Raw genomic sequence first — 20820 nt, forward strand, 5'->3', positions numbered from 1 at the left:
ACGCCTGGTATTATGGCAGTGGGACCCCCAGACCCCGGCCCACTGCAGGGCTCTGACCTCAAGTTAATGAAACTGAAGTTACCCAGAAGTCACTTCTGAGCCCCAGGGCTGGGCTAGCAGGGGGCTGCGGGTTGGGAGTGAGGGGCACTGGGGGGGCTGCAGGTCAGGAGTGAGGGGTGGCGGCGGAGCGGAGGGCTGTGGGTCGGGAGGGAGGGGCACTGGGGGGGCTGCGGGTCGGGAGTGAGGGGTGGCAGCGGAGCGGGGGGCTGCAGGTCAGGAGTGAGGGGCACTGGGGGGCTGCGGGTCGGGAGTGAGGGGCACTGGGGGGGTGCAGGTCAGGAGTGAGGGGTGGCAGCGGAGCGGGGGGCTGCAGGTCAGGAGTGAGGGGCACTGGGGGGCTGCGGGTCGGGAGTGAGGGGCACTGGGGGGGCTGCAGGTCGGGAGTGAGGGGTGGCGGCGGAGCGGGGGGCTGCGGGTCAGGAGTGAGGGGCACTGCGGGGGTTGCGGGTTGGGAGTGAGGGGCACTGGGGGGGTGCAGGTCGGGAGTGAGGGGTGGCAGCGGAGCGGGGGGCTGCAGGTCAGGAGTGAGGGGCACTGGGGGGCTGCGGGTCGGGAGTGAGGGGCACTGGGGGGCTGCGGGTCGGGAGTGAGGGGCACTGGCGGGCTGCGGGTCGGGAGTGATGGGCACTGGGGGGCTGTGCATTGGGAGTGAGAGGCACCGTGGGAGCGGGGAGCTGGGGGGCGGGAGCGAGGGGGACCGGGGGGCGGGAGTGAGGGGGGCGGGAGCGAGGGGGCCCTGCGTCACGCCTGTCTCTCCAAGGCCCCGTGACGAGGGACTCTGGGGCTTTATATCCCGCCCGCGCCCCAAGGCCCCAGCCATGCTGACGGCCGCCCTGCTCCTGCTGCTGGTGCTGCTGGCCCTGGCCGTGCTGGGGGGCAGGCGGGGGGCCTGCGGGGGGGGCGGCTTGAGCGCCCTGCCTGGCCCCTGGGCCCTGCCCCTGGTGGGGGGGCTGCCCCCCATGCTGCACCCCGAGCTGCCCCTGCACCTGCTGGAGCTCGCCCGGCGCTATGGGCCCGTCTACCGGCTCCGCTTCGGGGCCAAAGGTCAGCGGGGCTGGGGCCCCCCTGCCGGAACCCCCTGGGGCCCCCCTGTGCCCCGGCCCCTCCCCCACTGGGCCCCCCTTCCTTCCCCCCCATGCACCCAGGCCCCTCCCCAGCTGGACCCCTCCCCTGCAGGCCCCCCCTTTCCCCATGTGCCCAGGCCAGGCCCCCCTGCCTCCTTCCTTCTCCCCACTGGGCCCCCCTTCCCCCATGTGTCCTGCCCAGGGGCCCCTCCCCCCATGGCCTCCCCCTTTTGCCCATGGGCCCTGGCCGGGTGCTCCCAGCTTGTTCCCTCCCTGCTCTGACCTGGCCGGGGTCCCCCTGTTAACCCCAGCCTCCCCCCAGTTGTGCTAGAGATGGGGGGGGAAGGGTTAAAACCCCAGCTGACCCCCCCGGCACGTGTGCCCCCAGACGTGGTGGTGCTGAACAGCGTGGACTCCATCCGCCAGGCGCTGACCCAGAAATGGTCCGATTTCGCCGGGCGCCCCTCCAGCTTCGTTGGTAATGGGGGGCTGGGGACTGAGGGGGTTGAGATGGTGGCTGCGGCTGTTTGGGGGGGCTGTGGGGTGAGGGTGGGGGATGTGTTGCCAGAGGACTCTGGGGGGCTGTTCATGAAGCTATCTAGGGGGGATCAGCCCTTCTCCAGCTCCTGGAGCTCCGACTCCCCTGGGTCCTGCCATCAGTAGGGTCCAGAGTTAATACTGGGACGGGATGGGGGCAGGTCCCGGGGGCTGGGGGGGTCTCTCCCAGCGGGTCACTAACCCTCCCCTCCCCCCCTGCAGCGGATCTCATCTCCCTGGGGGGCCACGATCTGTCCCTGGGTGACTTCACCCCCGGCTGGCGGCTGCAGCGCAAAGTGGCTCACTCGGCCCTGGCCCGCGCCCAGCGCCTCCAGCTGGACCCGGTGCTGGGGGCCCAGGCGGCCGCGCTCTGCCAGGTGAGGGCCCCCCGGGACCCCCTAACCCCAGGGAACTCCCACCCCCCTTCACCCCAGGGGCCCCCTCACCCCAGGGGCCCCCCCGGGACCCCCTAACCCCAGGGAACTCCCACTCCCCCTCACCCCAGGGGCCCCCCGGGCCCCCCTAACCCCAGGGAACTCCCACCCCCTTCACCCCAGGGGCGCCCTCACCTCAGGGGCCCCCTGGGACCCCCTAACCCCAGGGAACTCCCACCCCCCTTCACCCCAGGCGGCCCCTCACCCCAGGGGCCCCCCCGGGACCCCCTAACCCCAGGGAGCTCCCACCCCCCGTAGGGAACGTCTTCATCCCAGACACCCCTCAGGGAACCCCTTCACCCGGGGCACCCCCCTGGGACTCCCCTAACCCCAGGGAGCTTCCACCCCCCATAGGGACCCTCTTCATCCCAGGGATCCCCCTTCACCCCAGGGACTGCCCCTGGGACCTGCTTAACCCCAGGGAAATGCCACCTCCCATGGGGACCCCCCTTCACCCTTGGGAACCCCCACCCCTCCCCCTCCCGTGGGCACTCGCCCTAAGGAAACCCCCCAACAGGGACCCCCACGACATCTCACTTCCCGCCCATACTCCCCCCTCCCTGGGGATCCGCCTTGGCCTGGACCCAGGGCCCCCGGGGGCGTTGGACCCCCTTTACCTCTCTCTGCCCCCCAGGTTTTCCGTAGCTATGGGGGGGCCGCTGTGGACGTGGCCCAAGATTTCTCGCTGCAGACGTGTCGTACCATCTGTGCTATGGCCTTCGGCCCCATGGTGAGCCCGGGGTCGGGACCCAGGTGTCCGGGACGGGGAGTGCCCCCCTAGGGGACCCAGGTGTCCGGAGCGGCGGAGCAGGGAGCGCACCCCTAGGTGACCCAGGCGCCCGGGGAGGTGAGGGACGGAGCGCACCCCTAGGGGACCCAGGCATCCGGGACGGTGGGGCAGGGAGCGCACCCCTAGGGGACCCAGGTGTCCGGGACAGCACCCCATTGGGACTCAGCTCCCAGGACCTGGAGGAGGGGAGGGGAGGGGACCCCGTACCCCTGGGACCCAGGCATCCAGGGCGGCGGGGCAGGGAGCGCACCCCTAGGGGACCCGGGGAGACGGGGCAGGGCCCCCTGGCGCCCAGCCTGGGCCGGGGGGGATTTGGGGGGCTCCGTCCCGCTCCCTCCCCGCAGATGCCGGACGCCGCCGCCACCCGGGACATCCACGACTGCATCACGGACCTGGTGGCGCTGTGGGGCCGAGGCGCCGTGCGGGCGCTGGACGCGCTGCCCCTGCTGAGGGTGAGGGGGCGGGGTGTGGGGGGCGCTGGGGGGGCCGGCGGGGGGCGCTGTGGGGGGAGGGGGTTACGCTGTGGGGGCCGGCGGAGGGGGGGTGGCGCTGTGCGGAGCTGCAGGGGGCGCTGTGAGGAGGGGAGGGGGGTGTCGCTGTGGGGGCCGGCGGGGGGCGCTGTGGGGCGGAGAGAGGGGCGCTGTCGGGGGCCAGCAGGGAGCGGGGGCGCTGTGAGGAGGGGAGGGGGGTGTCGCTGCGGGGGGCGCTGTGAGGCGGGGAGGGGGGTGTCGCTGTGGGGGGCCAGCGGGGAGCGGGGGCGCTGTGAGGAGGGGAGGGGGGTTGTCGCTGTGGGGGCGGGGGAGCTGCAGGGGGCGCTGTGAGGAGGGGAGGGGGGTGTCGCTGCGGGGGGCGCTGTGAGGCGGGGAGGGGGGTGTCGCTGTCGGGGGCCAGCAGGGAGCGGGGGCGCTGTGAGGAGGGGGGGGTGTCGCTGCGGGGGGCGCTGTTGGGCGGGGAGGGGGGTGTCGCTGTGGGGGCCGGCGGGGGGCGCTGTGGGGCGGAGAGAGGGGCGCTGTGGGGGGCCGGCGGGGAGCGGGGGCGCTGTGAGGAGAGGAGGGGGGGTGTCGCTGTGGGGGCGGGGGAGCTGCAGGGGGCGCTGTGGGGCGGGGAGAGGGGCGCTGTCGGGGGCCAGCAGGGAGCGGGGGCGCTGTGAGGCGGGGAGGGGGGTGTCGCTGTGGGGGGCCAGCGGGGAGCGGGGGCGCTGTGAGGAGGGGAGGGGGGTGTCGCTGCGGGGGCGGGGGAGCTGCAGGGGGCGCTGTGGGGCGGGGAGAGGGGCGCTGTCGGGGGCCAGCAGGGAGCGGGGGCGCTGTGAGGAGGGGAGGGGGGTGTCGCTGTGGGGGGCCAGCGGGGAGCGGGGGCGCTGTGAGGAGGGGAGGGGGGTGTCGCTGTGGGGGCCGGCAGGGGGCGCTGTGGGGCGGGGAGAGGGGCGCTGTCGGGGGCCAGCAGGGAGCGGGGGCGCTGTGAGGAGGGGAGGGGGGTGTCGCTGCGGGGGGCGCTGTGGGGCGGGGAGGGGGGCCGCTGTGGGGGCCCAGCAGGGGGCGCCGGAGTCTCAGTCTCGGGGTCCCCCCCAGGTGTTCCCCAGCGGGGCCCTGCGGCGGCTCCTGCGCCAGGTGCGGTTCCGAGACGCCTTCGTCCGGGCCCAGATCCAGCGGCACCAGGTTGGGGGGGGGGCTGGGGGAGGGGAAACTTGGGGGAGAGACGCGGGGGCTGGAGGGGGGATCCCCGGGGATGAAACTGTCTGGGGGGCTGGGGGTTCTCCAGGATGAGGGGGTTTCCCTGGGGGCGGGGTATGCGGTGGGGGTTGGGGGTCTCTGGGGAGGGGTGGGAGTCGGGGTGGTGTATGGGGTCGGGGTCTCTGGGGTACAGGGTGGAGGGTCCGCGGGGCGGGCTGGGGGTGTCCCTGGAGCAGGGGTGGAGGGTCCCCGGGGCGCGGTTTGGGGGGCGGGCTGCAGGGTCTCTGGGGTGGGGGGGAGGGTCCCTAGTGTGGGGTTTGGGGGTCCCCATTCCCTTCCCTCCCCCCCATGTCCCCCCAGGAGTCGCTGCGCCCCGAGTGCGCCCGGGACATGGTGGATCACATGCTGCAGCTGCTGCAGGACCGGCGGGGGGCGGGGGGCGGGGGGGACCCCACGGCCGAGGGGGGGCTCACCCCGGAGCACGTTCACATGGCGCTCGTCGACCTCTTCATCGGGGGCACCGAGACCACGGCCGCCCTGCTCACCTGGGCTGTGGCCTTCCTGCTGCACCACCCCCAGGTGAGCCCCGAACCCCCCGTACCCCCAACCCCCCGTACCCCCTGATCCTCCACAGCCGCCCTGCTCACCTGGGCTGTGGCCTTCCTCCTGCACCACCCCCAGGTGAGCCCCGAACCCCCCGTACCCCCAAACCCCCCCGTACCCTCTGATCCTCCACAGCCGCCCTGCTCACCTGGGCTGTGGCCTTCCTGCTGCACCACCCCCAGGTGAGCCCCGAACCCCCCGTACCCCCAAACCCCCCCGTACCCCCTGATCCTCCACAGCCGCCCTGCTCACCTGGGCTGTGGCCTTCCTGCTGCACCACCCCCAGGTGAGCCCCAAACCCCCCGTACCCCCAAACCCCCCCGTACCCCCTGATCCTCCACAGCCGCCCTGCTCACCTGGGCTGTGGCCTTCCTGCTGCACCACCCCCAGGTGAGCCCCGAACCCCCCGTACCCCCTGATCCTCCACAGCCGCCCTGCTCACCTGGGCTGTGGCCTTCCTCCTGCACCACCCCCAGGTGAGCCCCGAACCCCCCGTACCCCCAAACCCCCCCGTACCCCCTGATCCTCCACAGCCGCCCTGCTCACCTGGGCTGTGGCCTTCCTGCTGCACCACCCCCAGGTGAGCCCCGAACCCCCCGTACCCCCAAACCCCCCCGTACCCCCTGATCCTCCACAGCCGCCCTGCTCACCTGGGCTGTGGCCTTCCTGCTGCACCACCCCCAGGTGAGCCCCGAACCCCCCATACCCCCAAACCCCCCCGTACCCCCTGATCCTCCACAGCTGCCCTGCTCACCTGGGCTGTGGCCTTCCTCCTGCACCACCCCCAGGTGAGCCCCGAACCCCCCGTACCCCCTGATCCTCCACAGCCGCCCTGCTCACCTGGGCTGTGGCCTTCCTCCTGCACCACCCCCAGGTGAGCCCCAAAACCCTCGTACCCCCAAACCCCCCCATAACCCTGATCCTCCACAGCCGCCCTGCTCACCTGGGCTGTGGCCTTCCTCCTGCACCACCCCAGGTGAGCCCCGAACCCCCCGTACCCCCTGATCCTCCACAGCCGCCCTGCTCACCTGGGCTGTGGCCTTCCTGCTGCACCACCCCCAGGTGAGCCCCGAACCCCCCGTACCCCCAAACCCCCCCGTACCCCCTGATCCTCCACAGCTGCCCTGCTCACCTGGGCTGTGGCCTTCCTCCTGCACCACCCCCAGGTGAGCCCCGAACCCCCCGTACCCCCTGATCCTCCACAGCTGCCCTGCTCACCTGGGCTGTGGCCTTCCTCCTGCACCACCCCCAGGTGAGCCCCGAACCCCCCGTACCCCCTGATCCTCCACAGCCGCCCTGCTCACCTGGGCTGTGGCCTTCCTCCTGCACCACCCCCAGGTGAGCCCCGAACCCCTCGTACCCCCAAACCCCCCCATAACCCTGATCCTCCACAGCCGCCCTGCTCACCTGGGCTGTGGCCTTCCTGCTGCACCACCCCCAGGTGAGCCCCGAACCCCCCCGAACCCCCTGATCCTCCACAGCCGCCCTGCTCACCTGGGCTGTGGCCTTCCTCCTGCACCACCCCCAGGTGAGCCCCGTACCCCCAAACCCCCCCATACCCCCTGATCCTCCACAGCCGCCCTGCTCACCTGGGCTGTGGCCTTCCTGCTGCACCACCCCCAGGTGAGCCCCGAACCCCCCCATACCCCCTGATCCTCCACAGCCGCCCTGCTCACCTGGGCTGTGGCCTTCCTGCTGCACCACCCCCAGGTGAGCTCCGAACCCCCCCGTACCCCCTGATCCTCCACAGCCGCCCTGCTCACCTGGGCTGTGGCCTTCCTCCTGCACCACCCCCAGGTGAGCCCCGAACCCCCCGTACCCCCAAACCCCCCCGTACCCCCTGATCCTCCACAGCCGCCCTGCTCACCTGGGCTGTGGCCTTCCTCCTGCACCACCCCCAGGTGAGCCCCGAACCCCCCGTACCCCCAAACCCCCCCGTACCCACTGATTCTCCACAGCCACCCTGCTCACCTGGGCTGTGGCCTTCCTGCTGCACCACCCCCAGGTGAGCCCCGAACCCCCCGTACCCCCTGATCCTCCACAGCCGCCCTGCTCACCTGGGCTGTGGCCTTCCTCCTGCACCACTCCCAGGTGAGCCCCGAACCCCCAAACCCCCTCATACCCCCTGATCCTCCACAGCCGCCCTGCTCACCTGGGCTGTGGCCTTCCTGCTGCACCACCCCCAGGTGAGCCCCGACCCCCCCGTACCCCCTGATCCTCCACAGCCGCCCTGCTCACCTGGGCTGTGGCCTTCCTGCTGCACCACCCCCAGGTGAGCCCCGAACCCCCCGTACCCCCAAACCCCCCCGTACCCCCTGATCCTCCACAGCCGCCCTGCTCACCTGGGCTGTGGCCTTCCTCCTGCACCACCCCCAGGTGAGCCCCGAACCCCCCATACCCCCAAACCCCCCCGTACCCCCTGATCCTCCAAAGCCGCCCTGCTCACCTGGGCTGTGGCCTTCCTGCTGCACCACCCCCAGGTGAGCCCCGAACCCCCCGTACCCCCTGATCCTCCACAGCCGCCCTGCTCACCTGGGCTGTGGCCTTCCTCCTGCACCACTCCCAGGTGAGCCCCGAACCCCCCGTACCCCCAAACCCCCCATACCCCCTGATCCTCCACAGCCGCCCTGCTCACCTGGGCTGTGGCCTTCCTGCTGCACCACCCCCAGGTGAGCCCCGAACCCCCGTACCCCCTGATCCTCCACAGCCGCCCTGCTCACCTGGGCTGTGGCCTTCCTGCTGCACCACCCCCAGGTGAGCCCCGAACCCCCGTACCCCCTGATCCTCCACAGCCGCCCTGCTCACCTGGGCTGTGGCCTTCCTGCTGCACCACCCCCAGGTGAGCCCCGAACCCCCCGTACCCCCAAACCCCCCTGTAGCCCCTGATCCTCCACAGCCGCCCTGCTCACCTGGGCTGTGGCCTTCCTGCTGCACCACCCCCAGGTGAGCCCCGAACCCCCCGTACCCCCAAACCCCCCCGTACCCCCTGATCCTCCACAGCCGCCCTGCTCACCTGGGCTGTGGCCTTCCTCCTGCACCACCCCCAGGTGAGCCCCGAACCCCCCGTACCCCCTGATCCTCCACAGCCGCCCTGCTCACCTGGGCTGTGGCCTTCCTGCTGCACCACCCCCAGGTGAGCCCCGAACCCCCCGTACCCCCTGATCCTCCACAGCCGCCCTGCTCACCTGGGCTGTGGCCTTCCTCCTGCACCACCCGCAGGTGAGCCCCGAACCCCCCGTACCCCCAAACCCCCCCATACCCCCTGATCCTCCACAGCCGCCCTGCTCACCTGGGCTGTGGCCTTCCTGCTGCACCACCCCCAGGTGAGCCCCGAACCCCCCGTACCCCCTGATCCTCCACAGCCGCCCTGCTCACCTGGGCTGTGGCCTTCCTCCTGCACCACCCCCAGGTGAGCCCCGAACCCCCCGTACCCCCAACCCCCCGTACCCCCTGATCCTCCACAGCCGCCCTGCTCACCTGGGCTGTGGCCTTCCTGCTGCACCACCCCCAGGTGAGCCCCGAACCCCCCGTACCCCCAACCCCCCGTACCCCCTGATCCTCCACAGCCGCCCTGCTCACCTGGGCTGTGGCCTTCCTCCTGCACCACTCCCAGGTGAGCCCCGAACCCCCCGTACCCCCAAACCCCCCCATACCCCCTGATCCTCCACAGCCGCCCTGCTCACCTGGGCTGTGGCCTTCCTGCTGCACCACCCCCAGGTGAGCCCCGAACCCCCCGTACCCCCAAACCCCCCCGTACCCCCTGATCCTCCACAGCCGCCCTGCTCACCTGGGCTGTGGCCTTCCTCCTGCACCACCCCCAGGTGAGCCCCGAACCCCCCGTACCCCCTGATCCTCCACAGCCGCCCTGCTCACCTGGGCTGTGGCCTTCCTGCTGCACCACCCCCAGGTGAGCCCCGAACCCCCCGTACCCCCAACCCCCCGTACCCCCTGATCCTCCACAGCCGCCCTGCTCACCTGGGCTGTGGCCTTCCTGCTGCACCACCCCCAGGTGAGCCCCGAACACCCCGTACCCCCAACCCCCCATACCCCCTGATCCTCCACAGCCGCCCTGCTCACCTGGGCTGTGGCCTTCCTCCTGCACCACTCCCAGGTGAGCCCCGAACCCCCCGTACCCCCAAACCCCCCCATACCCCCTGATCCTCCACAGCCGCCCTGCTCACCTGGGCTGTGGCCTTCCTGCTGCACCACCCCCAGGTGAGCCCCGAACCCCCCGTACCCCCAAACCCCCCCGTACCCCCTGATCCTCCACAGCCGCCCTGCTCACCTGGGCTGTGGCCTTCCTCCTGCACCACCCCCAGGTGAGCCCCGAACCCCCCGTACCCCCTGATCCTCCACAGCCGCCCTGCTCACCTGGGCTGTGGCCTTCCTGCTGCACCACCCCCAGGTGAGCCCCGAACCCCCCGTACCCCCAACCCCCCGTACCCCCTGATCCTCCACAGCCGCCCTGCTCACCTGGGCTGTGGCCTTCCTGCTGCACCACCCCCAGGTGAGCCCCGAACACCCCGTACCCCCAACCCCCCGTACCCCCTGATCCTCCACAGCCGCCCTGCTCACCTGGGCTGTGGCCTTCCTCCTGCACCACTCCCAGGTGAGCCCCGAACCCCCCGTACCCCCAAACCCCCCCATACCCCCTGATCCTCCACAGCCGCCCTGCTCACCTGGGCTGTGGCCTTCCTGCTGCACCACCCCCAGGTGAGCCCCGAACCCCCCGTACCCCCAAACCCCCCCGTACCCCCTGATCCTCCAAAGCCGCCCTGCTCACCTGGGCTGTGGCCTTCCTGCTGCACCACCCCCAGGTGAGCCCCGAACCCCCCGTACCCCCTGATCCTCCACAGCCGCCCTGCTCACCTGGGCTGTGGCCTTCCTGCTGCACCACCCCCAGGTGAGCCCCGAACCCCCCGTACCCCCAAACCCCCCCGTACCCCCTGATCCTCCACAGCCGCCCTGCTCACCTGGGCTGTGGCCTTCCTGCTGCACCACCCCCAGGTGAGCCCCGAACCCCCCGTACCCCCTGATCCTCCACAGCTGCCCTGCTCACCTGGGCTGTGGCCTTCCTCCTGCACCACTCCCAGGTGAGCCCCGAACCCCCCGTACCCCCAAACCCCCCCATACCCCCTGATCCTCCACAGCCGCCCTGCTCACCTGGGCTGTGGCCTTCCTGCTGCACCACCCCCAGGTGAGCCCCGAACCCCCCGTACCCCCTGATCCTCCACAGCCGCCCTGCTCACCTGGGCTGTGGCCTTCCTGCTGCACCACCCCCAGGTGAGCCCCGAACCCCCTGATCCTCCACAGCCGCCCTGCTCACCTGGGCTGTGGCCTTCCTCCTGCACCACCCCCAGGTGAGCCCCGAACCCCCCGTACCCCCAACCCCCCCCGTACCCCCTGATCCTCCACAGCTGCCCTGCTCACCTGGGCTGTGGCCTTCCTCCTGCACCACCCCCAGGTGAGCCCCGAACCCCCCGTACCCCCTGATCCTCCACAGCTGCCCTGCTCACCTGGGCTGTGGCCTTCCTCCTGCACCACCCCCAGGTGAGCCCCGAACCCCCCGTACCCCCTGATCCTCCACAGCCGCCCTGCTCACCTGGGCTGTGGCCTTCCTCCTGCACCACCCCCAGGTGAGCCCCGAACCCCTCGTACCCCCAAACCCCCCCATAACCCTGATCCTCCACAGCCGCCCTGCTCACCTGGGCTGTGGCCTTCCTGCTGCACCACCCCCAGGTGAGCCCCGAACCCCCCCGAACCCCCTGATCCTCCACAGCCGCCCTGCTCACCTGGGCTGTGGCCTTCCTCCTGCACCACCCCCAGGTGAGCCCCGTACCCCCAAACCCCCCCATACCCCCTGATCCTCCACAGCCGCCCTGCTCACCTGGGCTGTGGCCTTCCTGCTGCACCACCCCCAGGTGAGCCCCGAACCCCCCCATACCCCCTGATCCTCCACAGCCGCCCTGCTCACCTGGGCTGTGGCCTTCCTGCTGCACCACCCCCAGGTGAGCTCCGAACCCCCCCGTACCCCCTGATCCTCCACAGCCGCCCTGCTCACCTGGGCTGTGGCCTTCCTCCTGCACCACCCCCAGGTGAGCCCCGAACCCCCCGTACCGCCAAACCCCCCCGTACCCCCTGATCCTCCACAGCCGCCCTGCTCACCTGGGCTGTGGCCTTCCTCCTGCACCACCCCCAGGTGAGCCCCGAACCCCCCGTACCCCCAAACCCCCCCGTACCCACTGATTCTCCACAGCCACCCTGCTCACCTGGGCTGTGGCCTTCCTGCTGCACCACTCCCAGGTGAGCCCCGAACCCCCCGTACCCCCTGATCCTCCACAGCCGCCCTGCTCACCTGGGCTGTGGCCTTCCTCCTGCACCACCCCCAGGTGAGCCCCGAACCCCCCGTACCCCGAAAACCCCCTGTACCCCCTGATCCTCCACAGCCACCCTGCTCACCTGGGCTGTGGCCTTCCTCCTGCACCACCCCCAGGTGAGCCCCGAACCCCCCGTACCCACAACCCCCCCCATACCCCCTGATCCTCCACAGCCGCCCTGCTCACCTGGGCTGTGGCCTTCCTCCTGCACCACCCCCAGGTGAGCCCCGTACCCCCAAACCCCCCCGTACCCCCTGATCCTCCACAGCCGCCCTGCTCACCTGGGCTGTGGCCTTCCTCCTGCACCACCGCCAGGTGAGCCCCGAACCCCCCGTACCCCCAAACCCCCCCATACCCCCTGATCCTCCACAGCCGCCCTGCTCACCTGGGCTGTGGCCTTTCTCCTGCACCACCCCCAGGTGAGCCCCGAACCCCCCGTACCCCCAAACCCCCCCATACCCCGTGATCCTCCACAGCTGCCCTGCTCACCTGGGCTGTGGCCTTCCTCCTGCACCACCCCCAGGTGAGCCCCAACCCCCCCGTACCCCCTGATCCTCCACAGCTGCCCTGCTCACCTGGGCTGTGGCCTTCCTCCTGCACCACCCCCAGGTGAGCCCCAAACCCCCCGTAGCCCCTGATCCTCCACAGCCGCCCTGCTCACCTGGGCTGTGGCCTTCCTGCTGCACCACCCCCAGGTGAGCCCCGAACCCCCCGTACCCCCAAACCCCCCCATACCCTCTGATCCTCCACAGCCTCCCTGCTCACCTGGGCTGTGGCCTTCCTCCTGCACCACCCCCAGGTGAGCCCTGTACCCCCAAACCCCCCCATACCCCCTGATCCTCCACAGCCGCCCTGCTCACCTGGGCTGTGGCCTTCCTGCTGCACCACCCCCAGGTGAGCCCCAAACCTCTGTGTCTTGGGAGGCGTTCGTGGGGGTCTCTGTGGGTGACCTTGACCAAGTCCCATCTCTCCTTGCCTCCGTTTCCCCATTTGTACAGCAGGCAGGACGAGCCTCCCCCCCATAAAGCACTGGGTGACCCCTGATGGGGGCGGTCAGTGTCTATGGGGGGGGTCAGTGTCCATGGGGTCCCCCCACAGGTCCAGGACGGGATCCACGCGGAGCTGCAGCGGGTGCTGGGCCCCGAGCGCCCCCCCAGCTATGGGGACCGGGACCGGCTGCCCCTGCTCAGCGCCACCATCTCCGAGACGCTGCGTTTGCGCCCCGTGGCGCCCCTCGCCCTGCCCCACAGAACCACGCGGGACACCAGGTACCCCTCCCCCGCCCTGCCCCACGGCCTGCCCCACAGCTCCATGTGGGACACCAAGTACCCCTCCCTTCCCCCGCCCCACGGCCCCTATCCCCGCCCTGCCCCACGGCTTCCCTGCCCCCATCCTCCGCCCTGCCCCACAGCACCACGTGGGACACCTGGTACCCCTCCCCCCCCGCCCCTTGGCCTCCCTGCCCCCATCCCCCGCCCCCACAGCACCATGGGGGACACCAGGTACCCCTCCCACGCCCTGCCCCACAGCACCACGTGGGACACCTGGTACCCCTCCCCCCCCCCACCCCTTGGCCTCCCTGCCCCCATCCCCCACCCCCACAGCACCATGGGGGACACCAGGTACCCCTCCCCCGCCCTGCCCCACAGCCTGCCCCACAGCACCACGTGGACACCAGGCACCTGCTCCTTCTCCCATCTGACCCCCGCTTGTCTCTGCAGCCTCCTGGGTTTCAGCATCCCCAAGGGAACCACCGTGATCCCCAACCTCTTCGCCGCCCACCACGACAAGGGCACCTGGAGTCACCCCCTGGAGTTCAGGCCAGGTACGGCCCCCCCCTTGCCCCCCAGCTTCCCCTGGGCCACTCCCCCACCTACGGGGCTGAACACCTGGGCCTCCGATTCTCATGGGGGGCGGTGCCCGGACACCTGGGTCCCGGCTGATGGCTCTCTCCCACTCCTGCAGAGCGGTTCCTGGAGGCGGACGACCCCCGGCTGGCCCAGCGCAACCTGCTGCCCTTCAGCTGTGGGGCTCGGGCCTGCCTGGGGGAGACGCTGGCCCGGGCCGAGATCTTCGTCTTCCTCGGGCACGTCCTGCGCGAGTTCCGGCTGGAGCCGCCTGCGCCCGGCGCCCTCCCGTCCCTGCGGGGCCTGTACGGCACCGTGGTGCGCTGCCCGCCCTTCCGCGTCCGCGTCCTGCCCCGGGGGCCCCTCCCCGAGCCCCCCGAGCCCCCAGTGACCCCATAGCCCCCCCCCCGGCGCCCTCCCGTCCCTGCGGGGCCTGTACGGCACCGTGGTGCGCGGCCCGCCCTTCCGCGTCCGCGTCCTGCCCCGGGGGCCCCTCCCCGAGCCCCCAGTGACCCCATAGCCCCCCCCTGGTGCCCTCCCGTCCCTGCGGGGCCTATACGGCACCGTGGTGCGCTGCCCGCCCTTCCGCGTCTGCGTCCTGCCCCGGGGGCCCCTCCCCGAGCCCCCAGTGACCCCATAGCCCCCCCCGGTGCCCTCCTGTCCCTGCAGGGCCTGTACGGCACCGTGGTGCGCTGGCCGCCCTTCCGCGTCCGCGTCCTGCCCCGGGGGCCCCTCCCTGAGCCCCCAGTGACCCCATAGCCCCCCGCCCGGTGCCCTCCCGTCCCTGCGGGGCCTGTACGGCACCGTGGTGCGTGGCCCGCCCTTCCGCGTCTGCGTCCTGCCCCGGGGGCCCCTCCCCGAGCCCCCAGTGACCCCATAGCCCCCCCCCGGCGCCCTCCCGTCCCTGCGGGGCCTCTACGGCACCGTGGTTCGCTGCCCGCTCTTCCGCGTCCGCGTCCTGCCCCGGGGGCCCCTCCCCGAGCCCCCAGTGACCCCATAGCCCCCCCCCGGCGCCCTCCCGTCCCTGCGGGGCCTCTACGGCACCGTGGTGCGCTGCCCGCCCTTCCGCGTCCTGCCCCGGGGGCCCCTCCCCGAGCCCCCAGTGACCCCATAGCCCCCCGCCCGGTGCCCTCCCATCCCTGCGGGGCCTGTACGGCACCGTGGTGCGCGGCCCGCCCTTCCGCGTCTGCGTCCTGCCCCGGGGGCCCCTCCCCGAGCCCACAGTGACCCCATAGCCCCCCCCGGCGCCCTCCCGTCCCTGCGGGGCCTGTACGGCACCGTGGTGTGCTGCCCGCCCTTCCGCGTCCGCGTCCTGCCCCGGGGGCCCCTCCCCGAGCCCCCAGTGACCCCATAGCCCCCACTGCTGCCCTTAACCCCCCCGCCACCCCTGGGACCCCTGCTGAGCCTCCTGTGAGCCCCTGCGCCTCAAAGCAGTGCCCTGGGCCCCGTCTCCCTCATTCCCACGGGGCTGCGCTGTCCCCACACAGCGCCCGTGTGAGGTGTCGTGTGAAACCCGTGAGCTGCTGAGACCCGCTGGCCTGTCCCAACGTGGGCCGCGTTGGGGTGCAGGGAGCTGTGAGCTGCTGCTGTGGGGGGGCTACTGGGACCGGCGGCGACCCACCCCCAGGCGGGCGCTCCTCGACCCTGAGGCCTGCCCGAGCCCCATGCGCCAGGGCTGCTCTGCGACCCGGGTGCACGAGGCCAGGCCGGGGGATCGCCCGGCCCCGGGACTCAGCAAAGCCCGTCGGGACGTCCGGGCGAGTGTCGTAGGCACAGGGGCCCAGGGCAGAAACGAGGGGACGGGGCCTCATGCGATGGCCCTTCTTCTCCCCCGGCCACGCGGCCCCTGGGCAGACAAAGCCTCTGACCGAGGAGACTGGCCCCAGGCTGCAGGGAGAGGCCCGGGTCCCGTGGGGCGAGAGAACGGGTGAGCCAAGCCCGCCTGCGAGGAGCCGTCAGCTGTAGCCGGTGCGCTCACCGGGCGTTCGCTTAGGTAACGAGCGCGGCCCTTCGGCTCATCGCCTCCCGTCTCGCTCTGGCGTGAATAAACCTGGTTTCTATTGTCCCTAAAACAGGGGGTTTGCTCGGCGCGCTCGGGGTCTCCGCTCCGGTACAAAGGCTGGGGCGTGTCCTCCCCACAGCCGGGGGGGCGGGCGGGTAATGAACTCACACTGGCCAGGCTGCTGCCCAGGAGAGGCCGGCCCAGCTCTGGGGTGCAAGGCTGGGGGGGACTGGCTGGGGCCTCTCTCTGTGTGCGAATTGGGGGTGGCTCTGGGAGCCTTCATGCGACCTCGCCAGGTGTGGGGCTCCCCATGGGGCTGAGTGATCACAGCACCTGGAGGGTTTGCTGCAGCTCACTGGCCTAGCTCTGTGAGAGCCAGCCCAGGCTGCAGCGTGAAGGGGGCCCAGGGGTGCCATGCAGCACCCCAGGGATCCTGTCACATCTCCCTGAACCCCCGGGACTCCCAGTCACCTCCCCACGGCCCCAACCCCCATCCCGCCAGTGACCCCAGGTGACCCTCTTGCCGTCCTGAACCCCTCACTGACCCACCACTGCAGTGAGCCCCAACCCCACATTGTACTCTGTGCCCCAGGGACCCCTCCCCAAGCCCCTTATATCCCCCCCCCGCATCCCTCCAGGTCATGGGGAGCCTCCACCCCACACCTGTCCCTGGCCCCAACAGTTTCTCACTCACTGGGGGGTTTTGTAACAATTTCAGCTGTGTTTTTAATATATAAACTATATCACTCAATAGACTCTGTACAGCCCCCTGCAACCCCCCTTAACTCTGCCCCCCCCCGTTTCCCCGCAAACCCCCTTAACTCTGCCCTCCCCAACGTCCTCGCCCATCTGGGCCGTTTCAGTCAGAATAAAGGTGCTTTGGGTCCATCTGTCTCTGTCGCTCCACCACCCATGGGGTCACCGCTCGCTCCCCTGTCTCCCCACAGGCCCCCGCTTCTGAGTGGGGAGGTGATGGGAGCCCCAGAGGAGCTGGGGGTCAGGACTCCTGGATTCCATCTGCCCCGCCCCCCCCACCAGGCTGGATTGGGGTGCCCCCTTCGGGCTGGGCCTGTTGCACAGACCCCCCCCTTCACTGTGGGGAGCAGGGACCCCCCAGGGGTGTGTGGGAGGGGCTAGGTGAGGGGAGGGAATTAAGCATTGGGGCTCTGTGGGGGAGGGGAGTCTCATGGGGGGGTGGAAGGGCCCCGGGGGGGGGGTCTCCTCGTGATGCCCCGGCTTCCCCTGGTGGCGCCCGGCAGTGCTGCGGTCTCGCTCGCTCGCTCTCTCTCCCTCCCTCCCGCGTCCGTCTGTCCGTCTGTCCAGCTCAGCCCCGCCGTGGCCGCAGCTTCATCTCGGTGAAGGGGATGGAGAACTCGAAGCCTTTCCAGTTAAACCAGTTCACGCCCTGGGGGGGGGGCAGAAATGGGGGGTAAGAGACCCCCCAGCACTGGCCCCCTCAGCAACTTCTGTAATAGTGCTAAATGCAATCCGTGACTCAGTTTCCCAACTGGCTTGGACGTGCTGGATGGGAAGGAGTTAATTTCCTGCCCTGGGATGGGCCAACCCAGGAGTCCTGGCTCCCAGTCCCCACCCCTGCTCTCCCCACCAGCCCCCCCGCCTCCAGAGCTGGGAGAGAACCCAGGCATCCCGACATTGCCCCTGCCCCCAGAGCCAGGAGAGAACCCAGGCGTCCTGACACCGCCCCGCCCCCAGAGCCGGGAGAGAACCCAGGCATCCCGACACTGCCCCGCCCCCAGAGCCAGGAGAGAACCCAGGCATCCTGACACCGCCCCGCCCCCAGAGCTGGGAGAGAACCCAGGCATCCTGACACCGCCCCGCCCCCGCAGCGGGGAGAGAACCCAGGCGTCCGGGCGGCGTACCTGGTGGTCCCGGCCGCTGCCGTAGAGCCCGTTGAGGTTGGCGTAGTGGCAATTCCGGTACCACCAGGCCCCCCGGTAGGACACCGCGCAGGGCGTCAGCAGCCGGCTGGGGTCCCGGTCCCGGGTCGAGAAGACGCTGCCCGAGTGGTAGCTCAGCGCATCGCCTGGGGGGGACAGGGGGTCAGGGGGGGCTGGGGGCACAGCGCCCCTCCCCCAACCACCCCTGGGACAGGGACCCCCCACTGCCCCCCCAGCCCCCCCGGGACACGGACCCCCCATCCACTGACCCCCCAACATAGCAACCCCCACTGCCCCCCCGCCCCCCCGGGACACAGACCCCCCAATCCACTGACCCCCCAGCCCCCCAGGGACACGGACCCCCCATCCACTGACCCCCCAACATAGCAACCCCCACTGCCCCCCAGCCCCCCGGGACACAGACCCCCCAATCCACTGACCCCCCAGCCCCCCCGGGACACGGACCCCCCCATCCACTGACCCCCCAACATAGCAACCCCCACTGCCCCCCAGCCCCCCCGGGACACAGACCCCCCCATCCACTGACCCCTGACATAGCAACCCCCCCACTGCCCCCCCACCCCCCCGGGACACAGACCCCCCCATCCACTGACCCCCCAACATAGCAACCCCCTGCTGTCCCCCTGTGACGAAGTGGGACTGTTCTTAATGTTTCCTCTGAATAGTGTGGGGGTGCCTCAGTTTCCCCTAGGCAGTTCTTAAGTCTCTAGGGGGTGGGGTAAGGGTGTATGATCATTGCAGAGCCCTAGAGGGCAGGTGTGTGCAGGAGTCTGGACACAGAGAATGGCCGACACCCTGTTTCCTGGCAACTGATGGCCTGGGCCCTTCCCCCCTGCAAGGTGAGAGCTAAAGGCCTGGAGAACAAAGGAATCCGGTGACCTCCTGGCCCGGGAAAGGGACAAAGCCCAGAGGAGGAGGGGCTGGAGGGAGTTTCATTTTGGGGCTGGCTGGGACATGGAGTGAAGGGCAGACGGGGTCGTCTGGCTCACTGCCCCCCAAAATGGACCCAGCTGAGGGGTCTTGTTCTCTGCACCTGCAAGCTCTGTGTTAGACCATGTTCCTGTCGTCTAATAAACCTTCTGTTTTACTGGCTGGCTGAGAGTCACGTCTGACTACGAAGTTGGGGTGCAGGACCCTCTGGCTTCCCCAGGACCCCGCCTGAGCGGACTCGCTGTGGGAAGCGCACGGAGGGGCAGAGGAGGCTGAATGCTCCGAGGTCAGACCCAGGAAGGTGGAAGCCGGGTGAGCTGTGTGTCCTGCAGACAGGCTGCTCACCGAAAGGCGACTGCCCCAGAGTCCTGACTGGCTTCATGGGGAGCCGTTCCAGAGCATCGCCCAGGGACTCCGTGATACCCCCCAGCCCCTCCCAGGACACAGACCCCCCCATCCACTGACCCCCCAACATAGCAACCCCCACTGCCCCCCAGCCCCCCCGGGACACAGACCCCCCATCCACTGACCCCTGACATAGCAACCCCCTCACTGCCCCCCCGCCCCCCCGGGACACAGACCCCCCATCCACTGACCCCTGACATAGCAACCCCCCCACTGCCCCCCCGCCCCCCCGGGACACAGACCCCCCATCCACTGACCCCTGACATAGCAACCCCCTGCTGCCCCCCCAGCCCCCCCGGGACACAGACCCCCCATCCACTGACCCCCCAACATAGCAACCCCCACTGCCCCCCCGCCGCCCCGGGACACAGACCCCCCATCCACTGACCCCTGACATAGCAACCCCCCCACTGCCCCCCCGCCCCCCCGGGACACAGACCCCCCATCCACTGACCCCCCAACATAGCAACCCCCTGCTGTCCCCCCACCCCCTGGGACACAGACCCCCCGCATCCACTGACCCCTGACATAGCAACCCCCTCACTGCCCCCCCGCCCCCCCGGGACACAGACCCCCCATCCACTGACCCCTGACATAGCAACCCCCCCACTGCCCCCCCGCCCCCCCGGGACACAGACCCCCCATCCACTGACCCCTGACATAGCAACCCCCTGCTGCCCCCCCAGCCCCCCGGGACACAGACCCCCCAATCCACTGACCCCCCAACATAGCAACCCCCCACTGCCCCCCAGCCCCCCCGGGACACAGACCCCCCAATCCACTGACCCCCCAGCCCCCCCGGGACACAGACCCCCCCATCCACTGACCCCCCAACATAGCAACCCCCTGCTGTCCCCCCACCCCCTGGGACACAGACCCCCCATCCACTGACCCCTGACATAGCAACCCCCCCACTGCCCCCCCGCCCCCCCGGGACACAGACCCCCCATCCACTGACCCCCCAACATAGCAACCCCCTGCTGTCCCCCCACCCCCTGGGACACAGACCCCCCGCATCCACTGACCCCTGACATAGCAACCCCCTCACTGCCCCCCCGCCCCCCCGGGACACAGACCCCCCATCCACTGACCCCTGACATAGCAACCCCCCCACTGCCCCCCCGCCCCCCCGGGACACAGACCCCTCATCCACTGACCCCTGACATAGCAACCCCCTGCTGCCCCCCCAGCCCCCCCGGGACACAGACCCCCCAATCCACTGACCCCCCAACATAGCAACCCCCCACTGCCCCCCAGCCCCCCGGGACACAGACCCCCCAATCCACTGACCCCCCAGCCCCCCCGGGACACAGACCCCCCCATCCACTGACCCCCCAACATAGCAACCCCCTGCTGTCCCCCCACCCCCTGGGACACAGACCCCCCATCCACTGACCCCTGACATAGCAACCCCCCCACTGCCCCCCCGCCCCCCCGGGACACAGACCCCCCATCCACTGACCCCTGACATAGCAACCCCCTGCTGTCCCCCCGCCCCCCCGGGACACAGACCCCCCAATCCACTGACCCCCCAACATAGCAACCCCCTGCTGTCCCCCATCCATCCTCGTCCTCTGCCCCCTCCGCCAGCACCCCGCATCATGACCCCCCCTTTCCTTCCCCATTGGCGACCCCCGCCTCCCTTTCGCCAGCGCCCCCCCAGCCGCCCCTGCCCCTCACCGGCCGTGCCGCGGTAGCCGTCCAGGTGGAGGCGGTAATGCTCGCTGGGGGGGTCGACCCGGAACCGCTGGTACCGGGCGTAGGCGGCCTCGGCGCCGGCCCGAAGATCCACCCGCAACTCCTGCTCCCCGGCCGCCGTCAGCTGGTGCAGGGCGTCGTTACCTGGGGGCAGGACGCCTGGGTTCTCTCCCTGCTGCGCCGGGGCCGCCCGGACGCCTGGGTTCTCTCCCTGCTGCGCCGGGGCCGCCCGGACGCCTGGGTTCTCTCCCGGCTCGGGGGTCGGGGGGGATCGCAGGGCCGCCCGGACGCCTGGGTTCTCTCCCGGCTCGGGGGGGATCGCAGGGCCGCCCGGACGCCTGGGTTCTCTCCCGGCTCGGGGGTCGGGGGGGATCACAGGGCCGCCCGGACGCCTGGGTTCTCTCCCGGCTCGGGGGGGATCGCAGGGCCGCCCGGACGCCTGGGTTCTCTCCCGGCTCGGGGGGGATCGCAGGGCCGCCCGGAC

General features: G+C 71.3%; 2 protein-coding genes across 2 annotated transcripts in view; one reads left to right on the forward strand and one right to left on the reverse strand.

The window, feature by feature from the left end:
* Window positions 1–878: 878 nt before the first annotated feature.
* Window positions 879–15454, forward strand: CYP21A2 (cytochrome P450 family 21 subfamily A member 2; the record flags this gene model as incomplete). The annotated part of the gene is made up of 10 exons (XM_084648108.1): window positions 879–1104; window positions 1513–1602; window positions 1884–2038; window positions 2730–2825; window positions 3230–3337; window positions 4454–4540; window positions 4916–5134; window positions 12634–12803; window positions 13257–13360; window positions 13501–15454. 10 exons carry the CDS (start codon window positions 879–881, stop codon window positions 13779–13781), a joined length of 1536 nt encoding a protein of 511 aa, XP_084504234.1. The 3' UTR covers window positions 13782–15454.
* Window positions 15455–15601: 147 nt separating this feature from the next.
* The window catches only part of TNXB (tenascin XB), a gene marked incomplete at its 5' end in the record, with an annotated part of 92253 nt that continues 87034 nt past the window's right edge, over window positions 15602–20820 (reverse strand). Inside the window, 3 exons of the mRNA XM_084648109.1 lie at window positions 15602–16789; window positions 17265–17428; window positions 20319–20480. Coding sequence (XP_084504235.1) covers window positions 16709–16789; window positions 17265–17428; window positions 20319–20480 — 407 coding nt within the window. The 3' untranslated portion in view covers window positions 15602–16708. The remainder of the gene's footprint in view (window positions 16790–17264; window positions 17429–20318; window positions 20481–20820) is intronic.

The sequence above is a fragment of the Lepidochelys olivacea genome, assembly GCF_965140295.1.
Source record: "Lepidochelys olivacea isolate rLepOli2 genome assembly, chromosome: 14".
Lineage (NCBI taxonomy): Eukaryota > Metazoa > Chordata > Testudines > Cheloniidae > Lepidochelys > Lepidochelys olivacea.